At 43.9% G+C, this 24,118-nt stretch overlaps 1 protein-coding gene and 1 long non-coding RNA gene across 18 annotated transcripts in view; one reads left to right on the top strand and one right to left on the bottom strand.

The window, feature by feature from the left end:
* The window catches only part of LOC137853322 (uncharacterized), a 35,636-nt gene extending 21,159 nt beyond the window's left edge, over nucleotides 1-14,477 (bottom strand). For 15 of the 17 annotated variants that reach the window (XR_011094390.1, XR_011094391.1, XR_011094385.1 and 12 more), the window contains exons 1-5: nucleotides 14,381-14,477; nucleotides 11,829-11,993; nucleotides 6,434-6,485; nucleotides 2,587-6,106; nucleotides 573-695 (exon numbers count right to left, since the gene is read on the bottom strand). This is a non-coding gene — a long non-coding RNA (uncharacterized lncRNA). Of the gene's footprint in view, nucleotides 1-572; nucleotides 696-2,586; nucleotides 6,107-6,433; nucleotides 6,486-11,828; nucleotides 11,994-14,265 lie in introns of all 17 variants that reach the window. The other 2 variants (XR_011094386.1, XR_011094392.1) reach the window with 2 other exon arrangements.
* Nucleotides 14,478-17,113: 2,636 nt separating this feature from the next.
* Nucleotides 17,114-21,783, top strand: TMEM17 (transmembrane protein 17). The gene is made up of 4 exons (XM_068675565.1): nucleotides 17,114-17,286; nucleotides 20,250-20,353; nucleotides 20,609-20,722; nucleotides 21,086-21,783. The coding sequence occupies exons 1-4, from the start codon at nucleotides 17,184-17,186 to the stop codon at nucleotides 21,347-21,349; spliced, it is 585 nt and encodes a 194-aa protein (XP_068531666.1). The 5' UTR covers nucleotides 17,114-17,183; the 3' UTR covers nucleotides 21,350-21,783.
* The last annotated feature ends 2,335 nt before the right edge of the window (nucleotides 21,784-24,118 follow it).

Genomic DNA, 24,118 nt, shown 5'->3' with positions numbered 1-24,118 from the left:
GTAAACACAAAAACTAGGACTTGTAAATCATCATTTACTGCATTAATAAGCAGCAGCATTTGAATTCCTGCTAAAGCTTCGTACCAGCTGTGCTTTGTCTCAAAATCCAATTAAAAAAAATCTGCTTATGCTTGTACCCGCAATATGAAGAATATTGAGCTGCCCTTCACAAACGCCACTGTTGCTTACAGCCCCGAATCATGCTCCCGTTGCTCCATATTTAGCCTCGTTCAACAACAGCATGCCTACCTGGGCTATAAATTACCTTGAGGCTTGGAGTAAGGCCATCCCGAGTAAGGAAACTATTCATAACACTGCACGCCTTAATTCACTGCAGGCAAAGTCCCCTACCCACTAACACGGCATGAGGTGATCACAATCAGCGATGGAGAAATCCAGTTGTAACACAACATTCCCAGTAACCACCTTGTTCTGGGAGCAGCACAACCCTGAAGTCTGGTTTTCTGTAGGTTTATATCCTACGTGCCTTACTCCTCCAGCCATCACATCTGCAGAATGCTTGCAGTTCAGCAGCCCTCCCATCACAAAACCTTCGAGCCCCTTCCTGTTACCTTTATTCCTACTCCATCACCTTGGGTAAAGGAGCTGGAAGCTGCAGGGTCCCAGAAATGAGCAGAGGAAGGGCTGTCTTTCCCTGAGAACCACACTCCTGCAGGTGTCTCTTTCTTTTGACACTGATTTTCAGGAAAAAAATAAAATAAAATTATCTTTCAGACCATTACCCCTTGACCAATTTTGATCAAAATCAGTCAACGCTTCCCAAAGCTTTAGAGGGTGAAGGATGGACAGAGAACGTAAGAGATCAGACCAACACAAATCACATCTGCATATTTATGAGCTGCACATAAGCGCAGAGGGGCTTCCAGTAAATTGCTCACCAGGCGCTGAGCGTTAAGTCTGTGGGCATTTGTCTGATTAGCAATATTTGCTGGTATTGCACAGATAACACGGGGCATTTAACAGGATATCGAGCCTTCACGGAGGCACTTCATGATTCCTTCCAGCATCTCAGCCACTGCGCTCAGGAAAGGGAAGAAATCCTCAGTGACTTCCACCCTCACCAAACTATAACTCTGTGGCATTGCTTGGAGACTTACTTCTGTGCCCAAGCACTTTGCTCCATCTTTCTAACTTAAGACTAATTTTTCTTCATTTCAAGAGCCTCGTGCACCAGGGTTGTTTTCTTTACTAGGCTCAGGGATTTGCGCAGACCCAACATCCTCCCAACGAAGAGGCAAAATCTCTACAGGCACTTCCTGGAAAGTTATTTCTGCAGCCCGTAATCCCCTGCCCGCTGCCAGGCACGCCACCTTTCTGGTAAACACCAGCCTGGCTCTCTGCTGGCTGCCTGACACCTCCTCTGCGTGGCGAGGACATGGGCTGTGCGACTCCCAAGCCACACTAAAGCAAGGCTGCTCCTTATCTGCTGCTTCCAGACGCCTCTGACACAGCCTAAGGGGCAGAGGGGGGCTAGCAGCAATGCCAAGGAGAATCAAGGAAGGTCAAAATGGGACAGAAAAAAATATATCCGTTCAGACGTGCCCAAATGGGATTTCTTTTTTAATTGGACATCTAAACATCTACATCTTTAGGAATTTTGATGAGGTTAAAAAATATATATTCCCTCTTCTTTCTCCTTCAGCTGCCATGAACTGCAATAAAAATGGTTCCTCCTAAGCATCTTTTCACTACCTCCTTTTTTCCTTTTGTACCATTCTCCTTGTCTTTTACTATGTTGGAGCTTTTCCAATGTGAAATGTTTTCAAAAATGGCAAGATAATGAAAACATCCCCAAAGCAATAAAAAGAGATGAGATAAGGAAAATAGCTACAAGACTTCATTTAGCCTTTTACACTTGGTAACACACGAAAAGGAGGACACAGCAAACTTAAAATTCTGAACTATCTACGTATCACCTCGCAAAAAAAGAAGCAAAATAGAAAAACAAAACAAAAACTCTGAAGTTTTTTTTCTCTAGGAAGTACTTGTGAATACATGGAGATAAGCACCTTCCAAAAGATAAGTCAGGTTTTGGTTAAACCTCTTTTTTTTCTGCAGGAAACATTCCACTGGGAAAAACCTGGAAGCCAGCTCATTGTCATGGAAATTCAGTCATCACCATCGCATGATCAGCAATTAATAGGAAAATGATGCCACGTCGACTGTTTCCCTGGCAATTTAGGGCAGAGAGGAGCTTCAGGAGGCCTCAAGTAATGGGAGAAGATACAGGCCAGCATGTGGGATAAGAGTGAGGACAGCTATTCTGCAGCACTGGTGGAATCAGTGTGAGCTTGCGACCCTCCCGCAAGGAAGAGGATGGTGGAGCCCATGCCTTTGGGGTAAGCTGAAATAAAAGGCAGCAAAACAATTTGATTCCAGCCAGCTCTCAAAGAAATGACTCGGGCATTCAAATATACTAAAATATTAAACACTGTTGAAGTATTGATGTGCTTGAAAGTTAAACGTATTCTTCTCCAGGACTGGAGACTGCAAGCTCGAGAGCGATGGCAATCCTCCCACCAACCTTCAGATATTAAGGACATCCCTGGAGACATTTCGACTTACAGTGCTCTGAAAGCTTCCTTAGGAGAGGAGATACCTGGCCAGGCCCCTGCTGGTGCTCTCCTGGTGGCTGTGTTTGAGATGAGACAGAGGCTGTGCATGAAAAGTGGAGGTCTGCTGGTCCAAACACACCTCCTGTTCTGTTATGTCCAAAGACAAGGAGATCACTGGAGGAAACACAAAGCTTTATTGCAACTGCAGCTACACCTGTCTACAAGGTAAAACCTCTCCAAACATGTGTCTTCTTGGCTGTCTCAAGCAGCAAGACCAGGTTGAGTCCTGAGATCAGTTGTCTCTCATGTCCTTTCCTCAGGGAGCGCTCACATCCTCACACTCTGCTTCCCAAGTCAAAATCTGCAAATGCAGGGCGCTCTCTAGTGTCTCTGCTCTGCCTGGGAGAAGCACAAGTATCCCAAGGCACCGACACCATTCCAGACAGTGCATAAACGCCAGGCAGAGGGATGCCCGAGGCCTGCTATAAATTAAGAAGAGTTTGCCAGTGTATCTGTTGGAGCGAAGACTCCCAGACTGGCCATCAGCATTGTGCAATGTGGGCTGTGAGCTGGGGTGTGAGCTCAGAGGAGCAATTCTCAGGGAGGAGCTGGCTCAGAGACGGCAGCAGGGAGGGCTCAGCGGGCCTCCTCCCTTCACCACTGCACTGGGGGACGAGGCGAGGGCAGAGCACGTTTCTAGCTGCTGAAACTGAGCACAAGCCAAAACAGTGGGCGCAAAGTGGCACCTGCTTTGATTTCCCCTTAAACGGCTCGTTGATCCCTTTATCACTGCACTTTCTACCGCCACAGTGCCTCCTTCTCCTGTGCTCCTGTGAGGCTGACAGCTCCCGACAGCAAGGCAGCACATCCCACAGCCTCAGGTCCAGCCGTGCTCGCCTGAACGACAAGATCGATGTGGCAATCTGCAGCAGAACATATGAGATCCCCCTTCTCCCTCTCTCTTTCCCTCTCTCCTTTAATATACGTTTCACATTAAATCAGCATCCAAAGGGAGGCTCCTCTAGTGCCCGAGAGAACCGATTTTCTTCGAGCTCACGACGCTGTCTGGTGACGAGGGGGGAAATGTGCTTGCACCGTGTAATTGATTTGATGCACGCCACGTCTCGGTGGGATAAACGCTCCCCCCCACACTCCTCACATCCCAGTGTCTCCAGCCTAAGCTCCTTGTTGAAGTGCGTTGGGAGCCCATCAGACACTGAGTAGTTTTGACGTGAAGATAAATGCTCTTATCTTCAGCTCCCGACGTTGCTTCTCTCCATAAGCACTCCCGACAGTTTTCACTGTTTAGACTGCTCTTCAGCTGGGGATGGGAATACAGAGACACCGCTTCATCCACCTTTTATTTCATCAAACTTCTCTGCTGGGGCTGTAAGCTGGGCTTGTCACCAAACCAGACAACTTCCACTGGGACACAGCACCACGATTCACAGGGAACAGATGAAGGCTTCATCCAGGCAACACCCTTCAGCACCTGCACAAACCTGTGGCTTAAGCTTATCTCTTGCTTCATGGGCTTAGCATGTCCCAGGTGGACGAGTGTCTCCAGAACCTCTCACACAACTGCAGTACACCAGCAAAATTACTCACCCAAATAGTACCGTGCTGCTGAGGCACCTTTCTAGGCAGGCAAACACTGAAACAAATATCTTTCAAGAGGCTGGTGAAAGAACCAGGAAAGAAAACCTGGTCCTTCGCCTCCAAATCCTCCCTCTCTTTCTAGAGCCAGCTGACCCTCAGCTCAGCCTCTCATCCCTGAGCAGAGGGCTGAGAAGCCTGCCTCGTGCTTCCAACCTCCCCTTGCTGGAGGGCCACCTACAGATCCCAAACCCGAACACAGAGGCACAGCTCAGCTGGAGCCCAGGGAAAGCCCCGGTGATTTGAACGGATCTAGGGTTTCACTCTCTGCTTCCCTACATGGAGATTAAATAAATATTCCCTGGCTCCAAAAGCACCACACACGCCTGCCTGAGTTCAATGAGATATTTACTTTCAAGATGCAGAAAAGTCGCAATCATTTCCAGCAGTATGGCAGGGGATGAGCTTTAGGGCCAAAAAGGTATCCATTTCAGGCATCATAAATCCAGCCCATGTGTCTTTAATGCAGTGGAACAGACTTTGACAGGAAAAATGAAAGAGAGATTAAAGAAAAAAAAATCCAAGAGAACACGTTGCCAGGAGAAATAATATAAAAATGCCTGAAGTATATGAGGAGGAAAATGCCTCGAGAAAGAGCAGGTCTCAGAGCCCCAGCAAGCAGGGGGAGCAATCAAATAAGGAGATTGCAACCAAGCCAGAGTCTTTGTAATCAGTACGCACACCAGAGTATGACTGGGGTTACGAAAAGGTTGCAGAAATGTTATTCTGGGAGTAACTGCTTATGCTGAGACACTACCTGACACGCAAGAATAAAGTAAATAATACGAGGAGCACTGGAAAAAACTCAAGATACTGCAGTGAACTGAATCAGCCAGGCTGACAGCAGCTTGCTAAAGGCACCAGCCACCAAAGTAACCAAGCTCACAACAAGAACATGGAATTCATCTTTATGCAGCTGTCACTGCAGAGGGACCCAAGTGATACACGCCTTTTAGAAAAGGACCAAGATCATTCTGGGATGAGCCCAACAATTGCCGTGTTCCCAAATTGAGAAAAACAGCCAAGAAAAAATCAAGCAGCTTGGTATGAAACTCCCTCAGGCCAACTGCAGCAGCAGATTTTTGAAGTAAGTGAAATTATTCTGAATTTCGAGTAGAGGAATCCAGCTTTGATTCTGCCCAGAGCATTCTGTATGAGCCTTTGAACTGTGGCAATGAAATATTCAGCTGCACAAATCAACAAGCCTATATCCATACCCAGCTCCAACGAAGAGTCACACAGTTGTCTATAACAAACAGCATTTTCAAACAATTTATCTTTAAAATTTCAGGCAGGAGATAAACTCAGGGTTTTTTTGGCCTCAGTTGGAAAGCCACCTAGACCATCCACACGCTCACATTTCAGGGGGAAGTCTTCAATTCACATTTCCGTTGCATTCACTTCAATGCAGTGACCTCCCCTCTCTGCCCTGCAAAACGCTAATCACAAAACAACCCAAATCTCATCCTGTGTGCGCAGAAGGCATCACGCTTCTGGTCCCGCATGCTAACCACGAGACTGCACTGCTTTAACAAGGGTGGCTAGCCTTTGGGTCCATTGCTAGCACTGACCACTAACATCTGAATTCACGCAGAACAGACAGAAACAGCAATCGTAGCTGGTGACCGAAGTTACATCCAGAGTCCAGCTGCATAGATTTAGACCTCTTACTGAGGGAGCTCACAACTCAAAAAGAAACAGCACAGTGTGTTGTAGGAAACAGCTATAAGAAAGCAGCCAAAAACGCAGCTCCCACCAACCAAACTTCTCTGGCAGGCACAGCAGGATCAGGATTTTTCCGTAGGATGAACGGTTTGCTCCTACTTTGGCTTGGTTCTTGACAGCTATATTCCAAGGCACCTCCTGAAAGATACCTGGAAAGCAAGATGCAGATGTCTTACAGATGTTCATATACACCAGTTTTGAGTTTTACAGACATCCTGATATGTTAGACTGTCAGTTCTCTGTGCTATTTGAGAAACTGTTTTGTGATCTATTTAATGAATCAGCTACAGAGAAGAGAACTCTTCATAATTCAGTTTTAAGGTCTGGTCCTATCACACAAATCAAAGATTGAATCAGAGTCTTACAGGTTCCTCACTACAATCCACGGCAAGGACAATGAAGTATATCAGAAGCACAACTTACAGTTATAACCAGCTCCATGCTGGAAGCTGTGCCAATACTCATCAGCTGATTACCTGCAAAACACTGCCACTTGTGCTTCCCTCTGGAGAGCTTGTTGAGATCAAACTGTAAGATTAAATGGGACAAGAGTACTAGTTTCCTCATGTACCTTAGCAGTAGTTGTTAACCTGCCAAATTTACTAGTTTTCTCTCAAGACTGCAGGCTTTTCACCCTGTCTATAGACCTGGTGGAAACACCATACAGAACACTATTGTTATGGTTTCAAATAAACAAAAAAAGGTGTTGAGTAATTTATGCATTAAACTGTTCAACAGCCCATTTTTATTTCCCCCTTTCTTCCTACAAGTTGTAAGATCAGGCATACAGATTCACCAGCTTTCTCACAGAGCAAAATTTTAAGCAACCGCTTTGTTTCGTGTTTTAAACCCCATATTGCTCAGACTTTGTGCTTCGGACCACTGACACAAAATTTACCAGAAATTTTCCCTGGGGCTACAAAGGGATTATCCAGCAAGAACAAAACCCTTGCAAAAAAGCAAAAACGCAGGCACCGATTTTGATTCTTGACTTCTCTCCATCAGGTTTAGGAAGCCCTGCAAAGCACAGAGGAATTATCACTGGAAAGTAGCTTGGCAACGCTGGTGTGGACGCACTGCTACCGAGTGTTTTCTGCAGCTTCACACCCACAGATCAAAGCGAGCAGGATTACCTGAGTTACCTACGGACTTCTTGCTAGCAACCGGTCCAAATTATTTCTGCGTGCATATCTCAGTGTGCTCTCTGCTGTCAGCATCCATTAGTACAGCTGGAGCAGGACTGTGCTAGTTTTGTGCATCAACATTTTAGGAAGTAGAGGGGAAGTTTGGGGTTTGGTTTGACATGATCAGCTGCAGTTGTAGGGCTTTTTATCATCTACCTACATTTACCAGTGATGTATCCATGTACCAGCTTTGTATCCATGGCAGGTCACAGGCGTGCCTAAGAAGTTCACTAACTGCTGGTCAGCCAGCAACACGAGCTGGTAATAACAGAGCAACCCTGCATGACTTCAGCCTCACTCCATCAGAAGGAAACCACTCTGAGCACGCTGGTGCAGTACCTATGGGGTTACTGTGAAAGCACAAGGACTGATGCCAGGTGAGGAGCCCCACAGGCCCTACATCACTAATGCAGGGGCATATCACGCACAGCACCATGCTGAGCACCACGTCTTTGTGCTGTCTCAGGCATCCCTGCAAGCAAACATCAAGCTGCTCTCAAATGGCATGTTTGTCCCTGTATTCCCCTACTAGATTCCAACCCATTGCTGTAACCAAGACGAATAACAGTGCAAGAACAACAGAGAATTGTTTGTGATCAAGGTGTTTTCTGAAGCCAGCAGTGATTTTAAGGGCCTCTATACGTTGGTAAAACCCAAGAATAACTCAAATTTCAGAAAGTGGAGGCACTCTGAAAAACAGACCTCTTTAAAGCATCCCCAGCTGAGAGCCCCACAGCAGCTGGCTCACCAGCCATTTTCCAAACACTGGGCCAATATTTGCATGTACAATGGACTATTACGATTTCCAGATAGCAGTATGTGAAATTAATCAGCCCCAAAGCCAAAACACTTCATCAGCCCCAAACCACTTAGTACTGAAGCTTGATGAAAGCTCTGAGTGAAAATTCAGGTATCGTCAGCAAAGGTCTTTTGAATGGCAGTTTCTCTCAAGTGTCCTGGACTAGAAAAGTGCTTACGCATAGGCAAAAAGAAACGTGAGGCAAAAACCAAACGTGAATGTGTTTGATGAAAAATTCTTCTTTAGCTAAAAGCTGTATATTGACAACCCTCAGTGCTGCCTCTTTTCATCGCTGCTAGACTATGCTTGACATCGCCCCAGTTTCTGAATCTGCTAAAGGCACAGGGAGACAAGTTGGGGCTCAGAGGAGCAGGACGAAGCCTTTGCTGCTACCCAGGCACTCGTGGTCATTATCCTGTCTGTAACATTCCTGTATGAAAAGCATTTCTTAGCCTAGATTCAGCAAAGCACTTAAGCACATGCTGAACGCAGTCAAATCAAGACTGGACAAGAAACGAGCTGTCGTTGCATCAGCTGTTACAAAACTCACTGCAGAAGCACATAATGAAGCTGTACGGCCTGCTCCATGTGAAAGTCCCTACCTGGAAAAAAAAAATAAACCACATCCTTAATCCACTTCAGCAAAGTGCTTCGTACTGTCAGGACTTTGATCAAGCTCAGGACTGAAAATATGTCTATTTTACTTGTTTACTCCTAGCAAAAATAACCTAGTCCCAAGGAATTGGGGATTTTTAACCCATTGCACTGGAAACTGTAGCTGATGAGCTTTCTCCCCCAAATAACGTGACATTTGTAAGTTCAGTTTAACTTGGCGCTTTTCTTTCTCTCTTCTTTAACATGTTTAAAGCAAAAAGCTGTTCTAATGTATTTGTCCAGCAGTTCACTCCTGCAGAATAAAAAAATATTGAGAGCAAAATGGAAATAGCAGAGGGGTAACTTATCCAGCTGATTAACTCCACCCCTCCCAAGGATGTGACTTTTGGACATAACGGCTGCAATAAAGCACTGTCAGTCCAGGCTCCAAGGCTGAAATTCTCCCTCCTGGCAGCGCAGCACACACCCTTGGCATGAGGCAGCTTCGTGTCCTAATCTGCAGCTGCCAGACCCCAGGCCCAGTCACCCGTGTGAGCTGGGGCAATCTGCTGTGCCCTGCCTGCTGCCAGACATCCCTGCAAGCAAGGGGCAGCAGGATTCAGGAACAATCTCAGCGCATCGTCTTCTGCCAGGACTGGCTGCCGCGGAGGGACTGCCTAGCAATTATTTTTCGGTCGCTCTTAACCTAGGGCTCCTTGAGGCAAAGCTGAATGGCAAGGTGGAGGTGGCAACAGCTCTGTAAACTCGAGCAGCTAACCCAGATCTGATGTTAAAAGCCCTCCACATCCGATAACTGAGACCTTTACAATAAACAATCTTCGTGAGGACTGCTTAAATTCACCTCCAGGGTTCTCCAATCTCACAGCTTTGCAGAAAAATCATCTCCTTTATGCTATTACGCTCTCAGAAATCCACTTTCAGCGCAGGAGCAACCACTGACTTGCACTCCCCTCTGCCTCAAGTAGCTGCTTGCCTTTTTATAAACAAATTCACCTGCAGCTGCTATAAAGCAGTAACAAGTCTCAGAGGGAATGTTACGTTACATATTCACGTTACACACTGGTGTGTTTTAGGAAAGAGATAGAGCTCACAAGTTAGAGGATGATAACATTTAGAGAAATAACCCCTCAACTAATTCTTCAAAGAAAAAGACCATTCAGACAAACTGCTGATAGACTCCAGCCTTAAAGGAATTTCCTTCCATTCTGCATTTGGCACCAAGCTCTTTCTGATTTCTGTACCCAGACATATTTTCCTTCAGGGAAAATACATTACAGTTAGAACACTGCCCGGGATTTCATAATATGTATTTATGAAGTTAATCATACTCAAGTCTCTCGAGGCATCTGTTAACCCGGGCTGGTAAATTCCTAATTATCCTTGCAGGACAGAAATATCAATCCTGAGTCCTAGTACAGTGGTTTGCCACATTTAACGTTCAAGGGAAAACCATGTGCTTTAGGCATGATCAATACAGGCTGTCTGGTACTGCAGCGAGCAATTTGCAATGTACACTGAAACACTTCCACTTTATTCATCACCTAAATCTTTTCCCCTCTCTGCCCATTAGATTTCCTCTCACGGAAATCAGGGGAGACCTACTGCGATAAACATCTAGCATAGATGGACACGGATCCTTTCAGCTAGAGTTGTTTTGTTTACAGACGAGCAGATGAGGCAGCACATGATAAGGAAATCAAGAAGTAGCTGCAGAAAAAAAGCAGTTTATTAGCTCCACATCCATGCTTGGTAAGATGTGAAGTACAAATTGAGGAAAGTGTGGCTTAGGCTAGATACTAGGACTTAATTTTCTAACGATACGGACACCAGGATAGATTTGTCCAGGCAGACTGCATAGTCTCTGTCACTGGAGAGGTTTGGTTTGGACATGGATGGCCTGGATTTGGGACAGGAGGATGAAGCTGTCACTCTGAGGCCTTGGACAGAGGATTTTGGGGAAGTCACAGATATGCCAGGCTGCAACAGACAAGACCTGGTGGATATTTGTAGCTTTTTAAACACAGAAGAGATTAGCTAAGTGCTTCCTTGTAGAAACTGACTTTGTCGTTTTCCAGCTTCTGTTTAATTACTTCTGACTGACCACAGCGGCAAAGTGCATAACCTGTCACACCATAACCCAAAGCCTACAGCACCTCAGCACAGGTCTTTTCCCAACTAAACTCCCGCACCTCAGTGAAATAAAGCAGAAATTCTCAGGAGAAATCAATCGCAGCAGTGTCACTCCATAGCAGACCACAGCTTTTCTCACTGAGACCTCTTGTCGTTCAAACATGTACAAACGCAGCCTGTATTTGCCTCTTGTTGGGGACGCTGCAGTTTAAAACAGCACTTCACTCACACGGTCCAGCACTTGATATATTTCTAATTAGAGCTGCTGTATCAGCATCTGGCGTTTTAAAATACTGCTGCAGTAAATCCTGCAGCTATAAATTTGGTATTTCATAAAGGCAGGCAAGATCTTGTAGACAGAATCTGAGGGGGGGAAAAAAAGCTTTCAATTGAGCCCTGTAATAAAGCATTCCAGAGAGAGAGGGAGAGGTCAAGCAAGCAAGCTAGATTAGATCCTTCAGTCTGCCTCCTCCACCATGAACAGCGACAACTCAGCATGCAGAAGGGGAATTCCTTGTTTTTAAACATCTTTACAGTAAAAAATACCATGAGGCTTCCTCCAGTCTTAAGCACCACTTCACAGATTCTGGTTACGTGAGGAAGCCCACCTTCACACGACACACAGAAATTTTCCATGTCAAAGCCAGCAGATTGGGGAGTTCAAAATGATCCTTCAGAGTACCCAGCAACTGGAACCACAGCTGAGACTGAGGTACAGTGGTGCATACCCACACATAAGAAGCCCCCATCTTAAATAATTGAAAACGTAACAAAGACAGAACTAAGTGCGCTCTGGAACTTCAGCAAGTCACTACACTCTTTCTTTGGTGCTGCCTGAGGAGAAGCTGAGCCAAGTTTCGTTTTGTTTGGAAACACAGCAAAAAGCCTAAAGCTAACAGATTACAGAACAAAAATAAACACGCAGCCAAATCCCCATCCCAACAGAGAGACACCGTAGATTGCTGCGGTGTTGCACCAGCATCCCCAGCAGCATAACCCACAATGTTTGAACTAGAGGTCCCGAACAAGAACTCGGCTTATGGGGAATTTGCAGTCATTCTCACTGTCCTGGACTCTCACAGGCATCAGCCTGGACACGAATGGACAATGGAAACCCTCAGACACAGACCTGACAACACATACCTTTAGCTTGGCACAGCTTCAAAGCAGGGGGACAGTTTGTTCTTGTTTGGAAACATAAATTTAGGCAGCAGAATGCATCAGGGAATCCAAATAACCAACCTCACTTCCAGGGTGCTGCCGCAGCTCCAACTTAAGTTGAACTGGAGTTCTAACAAACTCAGGCACCTAGGTAACAGTCCAAATACGAATTTAGAAATTAAAAATACAAAACCCAACCCTGTGATCGGTTTCTTAACTAAACAATAGTCCTCTCTGTCTTGTGGCTGTTTTTTTTTTTCCCTAAATGATCAAACTACTAATGTGTGTGCATCACACACATAGGGCTTAGGCTTGCACAATTGCAAAGGAAGGGCAAAACTTCTTGCAGGGAACTACCACCACCAGCAGCAGTCACCACTAAGGCCTTCCTTCGCATGGGTGTATCATCATGCTGATTCGTGCCACCTCAAAGGTAATTTTTTAAATACTGTGCCATATTTGGATTCTGCAATGAAAAGAGCAAACTGTTTCTGGCCCTGCAAGGACCCACATCCCAGGAAGCATTTTGCAGGAGCTACGAAGAGTAACAGGTAAAGCACTTGCTGTGATGCCCAGAGAACACAAACAGGCCTTCCATCTGGGGGAGCTCATGTCCACGGAACGGGCTTTAGGGAACCTTAGATCTCTACACAGGGCTCAGTTTTTAAATAACTGGGCACCTTGGTTTAGCAAAACACTAGAAACCACTTGCTGAGAGGACAAACACATGCAGCAAACACATCCCTCCTTCCCAAGAACAGCCTTCTGGGAGAACCTACGAAAGAGGTGAAGGTGTAACTGAGGCAGAATTAATCCCCAGAAAGATCTGGAAGCAAAGGAAGGACATCACGTTGATCACAAGCTTTGTCAGCAGCACAAAACTTGAAGGCATCCAGCCTGTTTGCAGTGTTACAGCATGGCATTCACCAGCTGTTCCACAGCTATCTTCTGGAGGTAAGGGACCCCTCTGCACTGGTCAGGACACTCAGAGTCCTTCACAGGTACTTCAGGGGCCTCAGTAGAAGTGAGAATCCATCTCAAAGTCCACACATTTACTGTAGCCTCCCAGCATATCACACAAAGCTAAAGCACTTCTGAAACACAAATGGTGAAACTTGTTTAATAGCAGCAGCAGCCTTGAGAATTTCCTAGTGTGCTTGACAAAACAAACCAACTCCAAAAAAAAAAAAAAAAGGCAAAAAAAAAGCCAAGGAGCTGTTCTAACTAACCGCCAAGTACAACAGAAAGAAAATCAATCCGTGGGAGCAAGGAATAGCCCCTCTTATCGTTGTTGTTGCTGTCTTTATGCTTAAGAAAAGAAAACAGCTACGATACGGTTATTGAACGGAGTGGTTGCAGCAATCCATAATGGTTGAAACAGGAGCCTCGGAGAGGTCTCATCAGCAACAATAATTGTTTACCAGACACAAATATCCTGTAGGTATTAAACGAACACCAGGGACTAGTGTACAAGCGACACAGAGAAAAGATTGTCCTGGGGTACTGCGCGCCAGGAACACAGCTGTGAAATTGCTCTGGCAGACACTGTCACAGCTAATAACACGAGCCTTTCAAACACACACACATTAGAGCCTTCGTGGCACTTGTAATTTGTTAAAACTCCCAATCTGTCACTTCATTCTGAGAACAGGAGGAGAATGCAAGCCTGTACTCCGTTTGCCTGCACATACCTCAACTCACCAGCACTTTTTTTTTTTAATATATATATTTTACAGCGTTTCTAACAAAACACTGGGCAGGTATCAGTAAGGGTCAAGCAAAAAGGAGTGTGACTTGCGTTGCTTGCACACTTAAGGCTACATAAGGGGCAGCAGCACAGGCGTGCCAGGGGAAATAGCATTTGTGGGATTCCACCCCAGCAAATTCAGAAATACAGCAATTGCAATTCAGGTGCAAAGATAAACCACTGGCACCATTTAAATGAACTCTGTGTTTCTGAAATGCCAACTGTAAAAAACTGCTGATATTTAATTTTGTTAGATATACTGCATCTGGTGTTTATGGCTTAGTGCTGTTGCCAGAGGGCCCCAGGAGCTTCGGTCTGGGAGCCAAGCCAGTGTCTACCAACTTAGTTGGACTACTGTGGATACACAAAGATCCAATATTCCTCTGATTTAAAGCTTTCAGGCAGATTTTCAGAGACTTTTGTTTTATTTATAGCTAGCATGTGTGGAGAGAAATAAAACGGTCATTTAATATGCTGCGCAATTATGAGCTTATTTCTTCCAGTTTCACATTTCAGTAGCTTATTTCAATGCACAGAGAGATGGAAATTTGGTTGTTTCTACCTTAACCTTTCATACATGGATAGACACAAAGAAACCAAGTGGCAGAATGTCATTACATTACAAGAGGAAAATGCCAAAATGGGTTTTAATCACAAAAGCTGGACACTTACCGTATTTATACAGATGGTCGTCATAACAGCTTCCGTCACGTAACAGTTAAATGTTTTTCCTTCTTCCACTCCTTATGGACCCTATTAATACCCTAATGTTACAGGAAGCTCTGACCTGTCAATGCAGATGTCCTGGTGTTCTGATCCTTCAAGTTCAGAGATGCTCTTCTGCTTGAAAATGGAGTAGGTGCTCTCCAAACGCCCCTACAGAAAATCAGAAGAATTTTGTTTATTAAATTGACTCCCAAAAATGTGTGCCTTGGTCTAAAGAAAATTAAACAGAATTAGTAAAAATGAAGACTCTATTCCATCTTCGGGGAATATTTTAAGTATTTGCGTAGACAAAAATATTAAACAAAGAAGTGCACAATTTCATTTCTCAGGGACATGTAGGATGCTTGGCCATCTGTTGAAAATGTAAGACTGCCAAGTATCACAGATTCACACCTTGAGTCTGGAAATAGAGTTCACATGGCAAATCCATGCATTTTTCGTGGTGTCTGCATTCCACCAGCCTTTCCTTTACCTGCTGCTTAGTTTTACACTTCGCTGACTGCTAAACTGGATTGCTTCACAGTTCTTGAAAGAGCAGAGCCCAGTTTTGCAAAGTCCCACTGACTGCCATAGAGCTGCTGGCTGGACACCTGACTGTATGCTTGATAGGTTTTCAGAATTGGGGAACATAAGAAAATCAGGGCATCTGGGAGATCGGGGCCTCTGCTCAAAGCCACTGGCAACAGGAAAGGAACAGCATTGTGCAGTTCAGGGCAAATTCTTCCCTCAATTCTGAGAAGGTAATCAAAAGGAAAATCCTTAAAGGCTGAACTTTAACAGCCAGCAGTTTATACAGCCATAATTTTAATTCGTATAAACGTGTTCCCTTTGTCTAATTAACTGAGAGTGTGGGATCAGTGTTCCCCTAATTTAAAGGGTGTTAATGAGATCAGGAAAACACAAGTGCCTGAAGCTTTGCTTTACTATCTCATTGGTAATATTGCACAGGTTAATCATCGCACCACTGTCTATAGCAAAGAACTTAATGGTGAGATTTGTGCAGAAGTCACCACTGTAGCTGTCGAGTCTGACAGCACCTACTGGCAAGATAACAAATACAGATTGCATTTTTTAATGGTCAGAAACCTACCTATGGAAACTAGCATTAACTTTAATGCTTCCTGAAACGTAAAAGTCATCTTTGAGCCCTTCAATTATTTACCAGGTAGTTCGCTAATTAGCAAGCATCCGCTCCCAGATTTTTATCACCGTAACTGTGGTCTAACTCTACTGCCCTCAGAGCTTTGGCATCCACATGGAGCTAGGACACAACTGTGCGCACATCTGCGACTGCAGCTTGTGCTGCTTTACAGCCCCCAAAGCATGTTAACTAGCACAGGCATCACCGTCACTACACCTGTAACAGGACAGGCTTCAAAGTTACAAAGTCAGGTCAAAAAAAGCTGGACAAACATTCAGACTTGATGCTTTTACTAAATTATTTGCTTGTAGAGCTGTCCTGCCTGAGCCACCTAGGTAGCCCTGGTACCAGGCAGACCTGATAGTGCTACTGAGCTGCTTCATCTTTTCTGTGAAATAGGGATAAGCCTCGCCTGCACTTCAAGGTTTATTTTATAAGATCACTTACACAGCAGAGCCTGCTGCCTTCAGCAGCCCTTCAAATTCTGGGATATCTGTAATTCCTTCTCCAAATCTGCTGCCATTATTTGAAAATCACTTCCTCCTCATCTCTTCTGCAGGCTGTCACAGGCAGTTTATTTACTTACTTATATTTGTGCAGATCCCTGCTGCCATACACGTGTTTGGAGAACCCTTTGAACAGTATCTGTTGTCAATATCATCGTTCATCAGCTCAATAGCCAAATGGATTTCTCAGAACTCATGCTTGTTTAGCCATCTTTCTCTGTAGTTCTCCCGGTGGGATAGAAAGAAATTAAATTTAAACTAGGCTTTAAATTATTTAGTCAGAGATAATTGAGTTTGGAAAGTCATACTAGAGAACGATCACCCAGGGAAGTAGCTAAATACAATTTGGGGAAAGGAGGGAGGAGACGGGGAAAGGATTTAGGAGATGGAACGGGAGTTGACATGACATATTATGTTCAGTAAAACCACAATTGTTACCAGCCCTCATAGTAAAGGGCACAAGCTGTTCTTTCGTTCAGGTCATGAGGAAAATAACTTTCTGCACACATCCTTTCTCCTCAGAAGGAATCAGGCCCTACGGGAAGCTGAAAAACCCGGTGAACAGATCACCTCATCTTGAGGTTTCAGACACAAAGTGACTGTTTTCTATAGCAGGAACAAGCAGAAATTGTTTTCATGCTAACAGCTTTTCTTAGTGCTGGGAGGGCATCCCATAAGGGACAAAATCTAACTGGAATAAAAAGTCTGCACTGCTGCTTTTGTCAGTGACAGAGAAAGGCAGCCTCAAGGAGAGGGCATTTTGTGGAGAGCTGAGGGTCAGCCTCTTCTTGCAGGTACCTAGTGATAAAACTAGAGGGAATTGCCTCAATTTGCACCAGGGGAGGTTCAGGTTGGAAATTAGGAGACATTTCTCCTCAGAAGGAGCAGCCAGGTGCTGTGATGGGTTGCCCAGGGAGGTGGTGGCGTCACCATCCCTGAGGGCGTTCAAGGGAAGGTTGGATGTGGTGCTTGGGGACATGGTTTAGTGGTGACACTGGTGCGAAGGGGATGGTTGGGCCAGATGATGTGGGAGGTCTTCTCCAACCCTGATGATTGTGTCACAAAACGAGCCTCGCGGACATTCACTTTGAGCACGAACAGCTCCAAAACCGCACCACACGCCCTCAGCGGGAGCGCGGCGGCCGCCACCGCGCCTGCGCACCCCCGCCCCGTCGCCAGGGCGACGGCGGAGTCGCGACAAGCCGCTGCCTCGCAACATGTCGCTGCCCGAGCCGCTGAGGCGGCAGCTGGGCTCCTTCAGCCGCACCGTCTTCACCGACAGCCGCGGCGCCGCCCCGCCGCTCCCGGGCGAGCGCGCAGGTAAGCGGCCCGCCCGCAACAAACATGGCGGCGGCAGCTACCGGGGCGGGCGGGGAGCGCTTGCCAGCAACCAAGATGGCGGCGCCAAGCGGCGCCTGGCGGCCGTTGGGGCGGTTGTGGGCGGTGAGGGGAAGGCGCCGCTGTCCCAAAAATTGCGTAGGGGCGGGATGGCGGAGATAGCGGCCCCGGCATGGAGGGGAGCCCCATCGCCCTCCTCCAAGCCCGAACAACGCTGGTGAACAGTGGAGATGCCCTGTACACGAGATCTGGTTTCACCGCCAATAATCTGGCGTGGTTTAGTGAATATTTTCTGGAGTAGAGCAACATAGTTTCAGCATCACCCCACACTTAACGTGCTGTAGGTTTAGGGATGGTTTCCTGGACTCTTAAAATACTCAACAGGATGATTTAAAGTCAGATATACAGGATACTTATACCCACCTTAACAGCACTGGAAGAGGGTGTGAGAGAAATACTACAGGTAAAATCCATTGTTACTCACATACCAGATACTCATCAGACCTCCCAAATAAAGAAGTATAAAGGATTTATAGGGAACAACAAGAACAAATAAAAGAACTGAGTTACTGGTGTAAGGGCAGTACCCCTGCACAGTTTGGACATGAGATACCCAAAGCTTGAAGAGGTACACCAAGCTACAGCTAAATAGCAAGATCTCAAACAACAAAGACTAGTAACTATTCACCACTTGGCCAGTGAAACCTGCAGGCTAACATGCCCCTTTTTTCATACCTTTGGAGTGACAGTAGCCATCAAAATAAACCGCTTACATAGGACAGTAACGTTCATAGAAGTTAACATGAAAGTTTTACCTGGTAAATCAGTTCTTAGGTGATAAAATTAATCAAAAAGTAATTTCAAGATGAGTGCTCATTTTCTTTGTGTAGTTACGCCAGTGTAGCTAGCTATGCTGTTCACATTGGTTACCATATCATTTTATTTATCAAACATATTTTTCTAGGCTCCAAGGAAAATTTCTGTTTTAGTCATTTCTTTTCAGTTTCCTTTTACGAAAACTCCTGCCTGTGTATTCAGCCCATGGACAGCAACAACAAATGTACTGTTAGTTTCTTCGGGATCAGGATTTCAAATCTTAAGCTTACACATATATACTTCAGTGAGTTGACCTAGCATGAAAGAATTGGCCATTGCAATAGTCTTGCATTTCCTTTTTTTAAACAATTCCAGAAAATAAGTACAAGTTAAAGTAGGAATAGAAAATGAATTAGAGTTGTCTTGTATTGCTAAGCATTCATTGAAAAGACAATTTTAAAACTTGAGCAGAAGTCACAAATACCACTGTTGCATTAATGATACCTTAATTGTACCTCAAACATCATCATTGCAATTGAAATTACAGCTCTTGGCCTCTTTTTTTGAATAGGATTATGAACTATTAAGTGTTCATCCAGTGCATATTATATAGTTACATAGTGACTTCTAATTGGATGGTCTTGCATTTTTTGTTTGTCAAAAAAAAAAACAAAACAGTTTTTGAATTCTACTTCAGTGCCCTCCAAAATCAACAATTTGCACATTAGTTTTGAGGTTGAGAGACTGATTCATTAGGACAGCTGGAACAAATTCAGGTAGATAGTGAAACTGAAGTACCTATAGATTTTCATTCATTTGTAGATTGTAGCAAAGTGCTGATGCTTAAAAAAGGGATTATTAAACAAGGATATTGGTTGTCTTGCACTTTCTATTTCAGTACAACAAATTCCTGCCCCTCACACCCTACCCTTAAGGTCTGTCCTAGTTCTACTCCCAAATCCTCCTCCCTTCCCACCTAGTCTAGTAGCTACCATGAATACTTCTGCAACTATCATAAAGACTTCTGGAACAGACTGTACCAGGCTGCATGTTGCTGGAATGGAAACAGGGATGCCAGACTGAGATGGAACAAAGACAGGTATGAAAATGGTTGGAAGATACGTAATGAGACAGTAACGTCAGAAGAGAGGTGGTTCTGAGTCTGGAAGCAAAGAAGTGTAGCTGTCAGTCTGAGTTTCAATTAACGTCATAATTGTAGCAGGCAGAAGACTTGAATACAAATCAACAGGACACAACAAATACTTTTTAAACTTGCTTAGTTTTTAGTTAGTGCTTCTTAGAGTTCAGCTTCACTTATCAAGTGAGGAAATGCGTCTACATTTGGAGAAAATGTTAAAAATGGGACTGCTGGTAATGGAAGTAAATGGGTTGCAGTATCAGTTGACCATGGCAATAAAACTTCACCCATTAAAATGAACAATACCCTTGGAATGCCGTTTTTAATTTCTCCTTGTTTTCAGTCTAATCTTTTAAATCTATAGTTAAATGGTAAATACAGAATTTACAGCCTGCAGAGTTCAATATTTACTGTTCTCTACATTGAAGAGAACAAAGTGTGTTGATACAGTCTTTATTGACTAAGTTTTAGTTTGACATGAATTTGAAATTCTTAACTCAAGAACTAAAAGCATTAATGGGTTCCTGCTCTCTAGCATTAAGTCCCTACACAAGATCATGTACAAAACGAGGATAATCCTGTATATACTTATTTCAACTTTGACCATTCTCTTAAGAACAGCAATAAAAATTACCACTTAATATTTCTGCAGTATCAGTGTACAGCAATACTTGAGCTAAGCCTATCAGTCAGATTGATTAGGTGGTAGCTTATGGCTTACTCCACAAGTCAGACACGCAGCTTGAATTTACAATTAGGCAAAAAAATTTCTGTATCCTGTGTACTGGAAGTTAGTTACCTTAGATTCCAGAAAATACTGTAGCCTAAGATAGGGTAGTTTTTCTTCTTGATATGTGAAAATCCTTTTCTTAACATTTAACTTGATTCAGAAAGGTGTTAATGTTCTTGCTTGAAGCTAAGATGGAACATAATCTTTCTGTCTGAACTATGGTACAAACTAGGAGTGATAAAAGCTTCTGTTTATCTACAGATAGTGAAATAGTTTCCAGTTTACCACTACAGATGTCCCTGTATTTCAACGTTTATTTTTTCCCGTTTTGGTGGCTCAGCAGTGTTGTCATGCTCCAGATGAAGGTAAGTCCTGAAGGAAAGTAGTTGTTAGTAAGAGTGATGTTTCCTATTAAACACCTCCCTGTACAGAGATGGTGCTCACAGACATCAAAAGTTAGTAGGTTTATTTGGGATTTGCTTGAAACTGGAGGCTCAGGAGGATTTGAAAGCCAATACAACACTGTAAACTTACACAGAAGTGTACAGTTTCTTCATTTAACCACAGATGACATGCTATGAAACAGCACAGCAAAACTTCTACTCTCTTCTTCCCTCTAGTATGCAGTCCTGTCAGATTACTACAAGTTCATTCTGGTCACAGTCATGATCCTAGCCTCCCTAATAGAGATCATTCGACTGTACCTGGGATACATCGGCAACCTGCAGGAGAAGGTATGTTACTACACATACATGTTATTTTGTGTAGGAGAGCTTTCTGCAGTTGAACATAATTAAAATGGCATGACAGTTCATTCAAGAGATTATAAGTTGAGGTTATTTCTGATTTACAGCCTGCATCTTGTATTACCTTGGCACCAACTTCCATTAACTTCTGTGGACTCCAAGAAGTCCACCCTCAGAGGGGACCCCTCTCACTCCCCAAAACTGCTTTTCAGAAAATACAAGCACTGTTAAAACCACCTCACTTTGCCATTTCACATTATTTCCTGGGTTTTAGAAGATTAAAAGTTACTGGTTTTGTGTTTTTTCATCCCCAACTGCCAGTTTTTAAAAGATGATATCTCCCTGTTACAGGTCCCTGAGCTGGCTGGGTTTTGGCTCCTGACTCTCCTCCTGCAGTTACCTATAATTCTCTTCTTGCTATTTAACGAAGGTTTGAAAATCCTGCCACTGGAAAGATCAGTCAATATCATCTTTGCCCTCTTCCTAATCTTCCAAGTCATTGCAGCCTCCACCACCCTGAAGAGAATGGTGAACAAACTGGCAACTCACTTCCGCCTTAATGAATTTGACAGGCTAGAGGAACACCCCGTGCGTGAGTTTTACAGCCTAAGCTAAGATGAGAGTACAGTGGCCAGGGCCAGTAGGTGCCCATGCTGAGGAGCTTCACATGACAAATGCTGGCTGGGGATCACACACCAAGGGCCTAAGAAGCCAACAGAGGCAGTCCTCATGCTGCTACAGCTCTGGTTTTGTTTTGTTTGGTCATTATCAATCTTCCTACTTCAGAGACGTTAAAAAAAATAGATCTTGCTTAAGAGCCAACAGTAAGCCTCAGAGATGAGGTCCACACTGCAAGAAAAAAAAAATCATACCTTGCTGAGTGGACCAATTCATCTGTTACTGCATGAAGTACCTACAGAGCAGGTTTGGTGGCTTTGGCATTTTAAAAAGTCACATGCCATTTCTAAAGAACAGAAGACTATTTTCCTAACTGTTTGCACAGAAGTATTTTGTTTACAATAAATCTTTTGTACACGTTTGCATTGACAGCAGTTTTCTCTGTTCTTCCAGGTGTTGTAGGTGTTTGAAGTCTAGTATCACAGTTGAGAAAAAAATTAAGAAGAACAAAGGGAAAATTCAAGTCCCAGAAAGAACAGTAGGGATGCCAGTGATGAGACAATAAGCAAAGACTAGAGTTTGAGGTGGTATTTAAGGTAATTCCAGCACTAGGAATTCCTTACTAACCGACTAAGAATCAAATTTTAAAAGTATTGTCTGGTCAGAACTCCTACTCTCCTATTCTTTGGTTTAGCTAGAGTTTTAACTATCAAGCCATTCAAAATGGATGATGCAATTTTCTTACGCAGGAGATCCAATAAGTCAGCAGTAACAAAATTATAGCCATTAAAAAAATTGGCTTGTATCACTGAAGGCAGAGCATGTTTCTTGCAAGCCAGGACATACACCAAGGTCCTCTCATTCTTCTTTGTATTAACGTCTGGACTATCTTCTTCAGTTTCAGTAACAGCTCAACATTAGTGTTTTCTTGTCAAGGAGGGATGAAAATCAGAAGTAAAATACGTTTTTTATATGAATCCTTTGAATTATCAGTTGGGCAAGAGCAGTCAATTTTTTGGAGCTGGCACAAACAACCAGACCACTCAGAGTAAGGTACAGAAGTCTAACATGAAAAAGACACTGTGCTTAAAGCTGTTGCATATTTAAAGTTCAAGGAACCTATAGCAAAAAGAAGGCACTTACCTTTGTTTCACGTTTGTTTTTCAATGCGTGAGTGAACTCACTTCTACTGAATTTTCTTCCCTTTTTTCCCCCCCATTTTGTTATTGTAGAGTACATATTATCAAAGCACATACTCCTTTGCTCTTAAACTACGACTACTGCCAACAACAGAATTAGCTATTGTGCAGAAAAAGATAGTTTCTCTATGAGAGTCTGTAACAATCTCTTTCAGTTAATATAAAACATTTGAAGCCCATCATCTAAAATCTGCAAGAGAAGTTGAGGTTTAAGTTAAATCATTTGAAAAACAGTTTTACAATATTAGAAACTATGTGTAAAAACATTTGTAACTGATGCAATAGGAATGTTACACGTTTTCATATCAGCTACACCACTGCACAGTGCCAAGGCCAGGGCTGATGAGGTACACGAAAAGCTTGGTAGGATCCATTACAGTAACAGATAACAGCATAATGGGTCCTGACAGGCCAAACAAATATCAAAAACCTTTTTTCTCATGTAATTGTGGAGCATAACTCAGATGTCTTAGTGCCCCTGTAGCTATACAGCCTCTTCCTGGCCCAGTGCAATGGGTCTAACACCGGAGGCTGCCCTTCCTGGCAGAGGATGGAGGGTAGACCTCCAAGGAGCTCACCTCCACCACTAAGAAAACCTGGCTGTTACAGAAATACAGGTTAACAAACTGCATTACAAATGTCGAGCCCTGCTAGCTTGCAATGCCTTCCAATAATTTGTTGAAAACATAGGGAGTCAAATCAGCATCTTTTTCTTACGTGCACCTGATCTCCAGATCTGCCCTTGATCTCGTTAACAGCACAAGCATCAAACTTCGAAGAAAGTTTAAGGCAGTTGCCACCCCTCCTTCCCTGCACATAGCTTGCCTGTTCTCCTTGTTAAAATCCCACTGTGGGACAGGGCAGATGTTACTAGGGAGGTACACTAAAATGGTACAGTAAACCAAGCTCTGAAGAGACAGAACATACCCACAGTAATCCAACCTCTTGCCTTAACTAGGGAACACCACATTCATTGGTTTTCTTCCTTGTATCACCTTGAAAAGTTTTAAATGTTAAACTCTGTTGTAAGATAAGAGCGTAATGTTGGGAATGTTTTTGACACCAAATACATCACATACAACATGAAAAAAAGCTAGCCATGCACCAATGCTGACAACAAGGAAGTGGCCTCCAGGCTTAAGGCTGAGACACACGATTCAAAATCCTTGCTTTTAGTGATAAGGAAACCATAGGCTTGGAAGATCAAATTGCCATGGAAGACAATTCTCAGGAGCCAAAGATACAGGGATACACACCTCTCTGCTGGAGAAACAGAATATTGATGAGGTGAATACAGAGAACAGCATCCAGAGAAGCACTGTTAGAAATAAGAGTTGCCTGGAAATGCTAAAGGGTGGAAACCAGCCTGAGATGTGAAGCTTCAGCAATAATTTTGATCAGTCGAAGATCTCTGGACTGTCGCTACTCAGGTTTCATACCAGACCTGGTAGTCTCTCTAACATCATCATTACCACCTTGAACATTTAGTTATGAAGAAAGCCTGCAAGTACTTAAAAACTCACATCACAGTCTGCAGGTGTATTTTTCCCTGTGAGTTTCCCCACTC

Source organism: Anas acuta, chromosome 3, assembly GCF_963932015.1.
Source record: "Anas acuta chromosome 3, bAnaAcu1.1, whole genome shotgun sequence".
NCBI lineage: Eukaryota > Metazoa > Chordata > Aves > Anseriformes > Anatidae > Anas > Anas acuta.
This window is presented reverse-complemented; position numbering and strand designations above follow the sequence as displayed.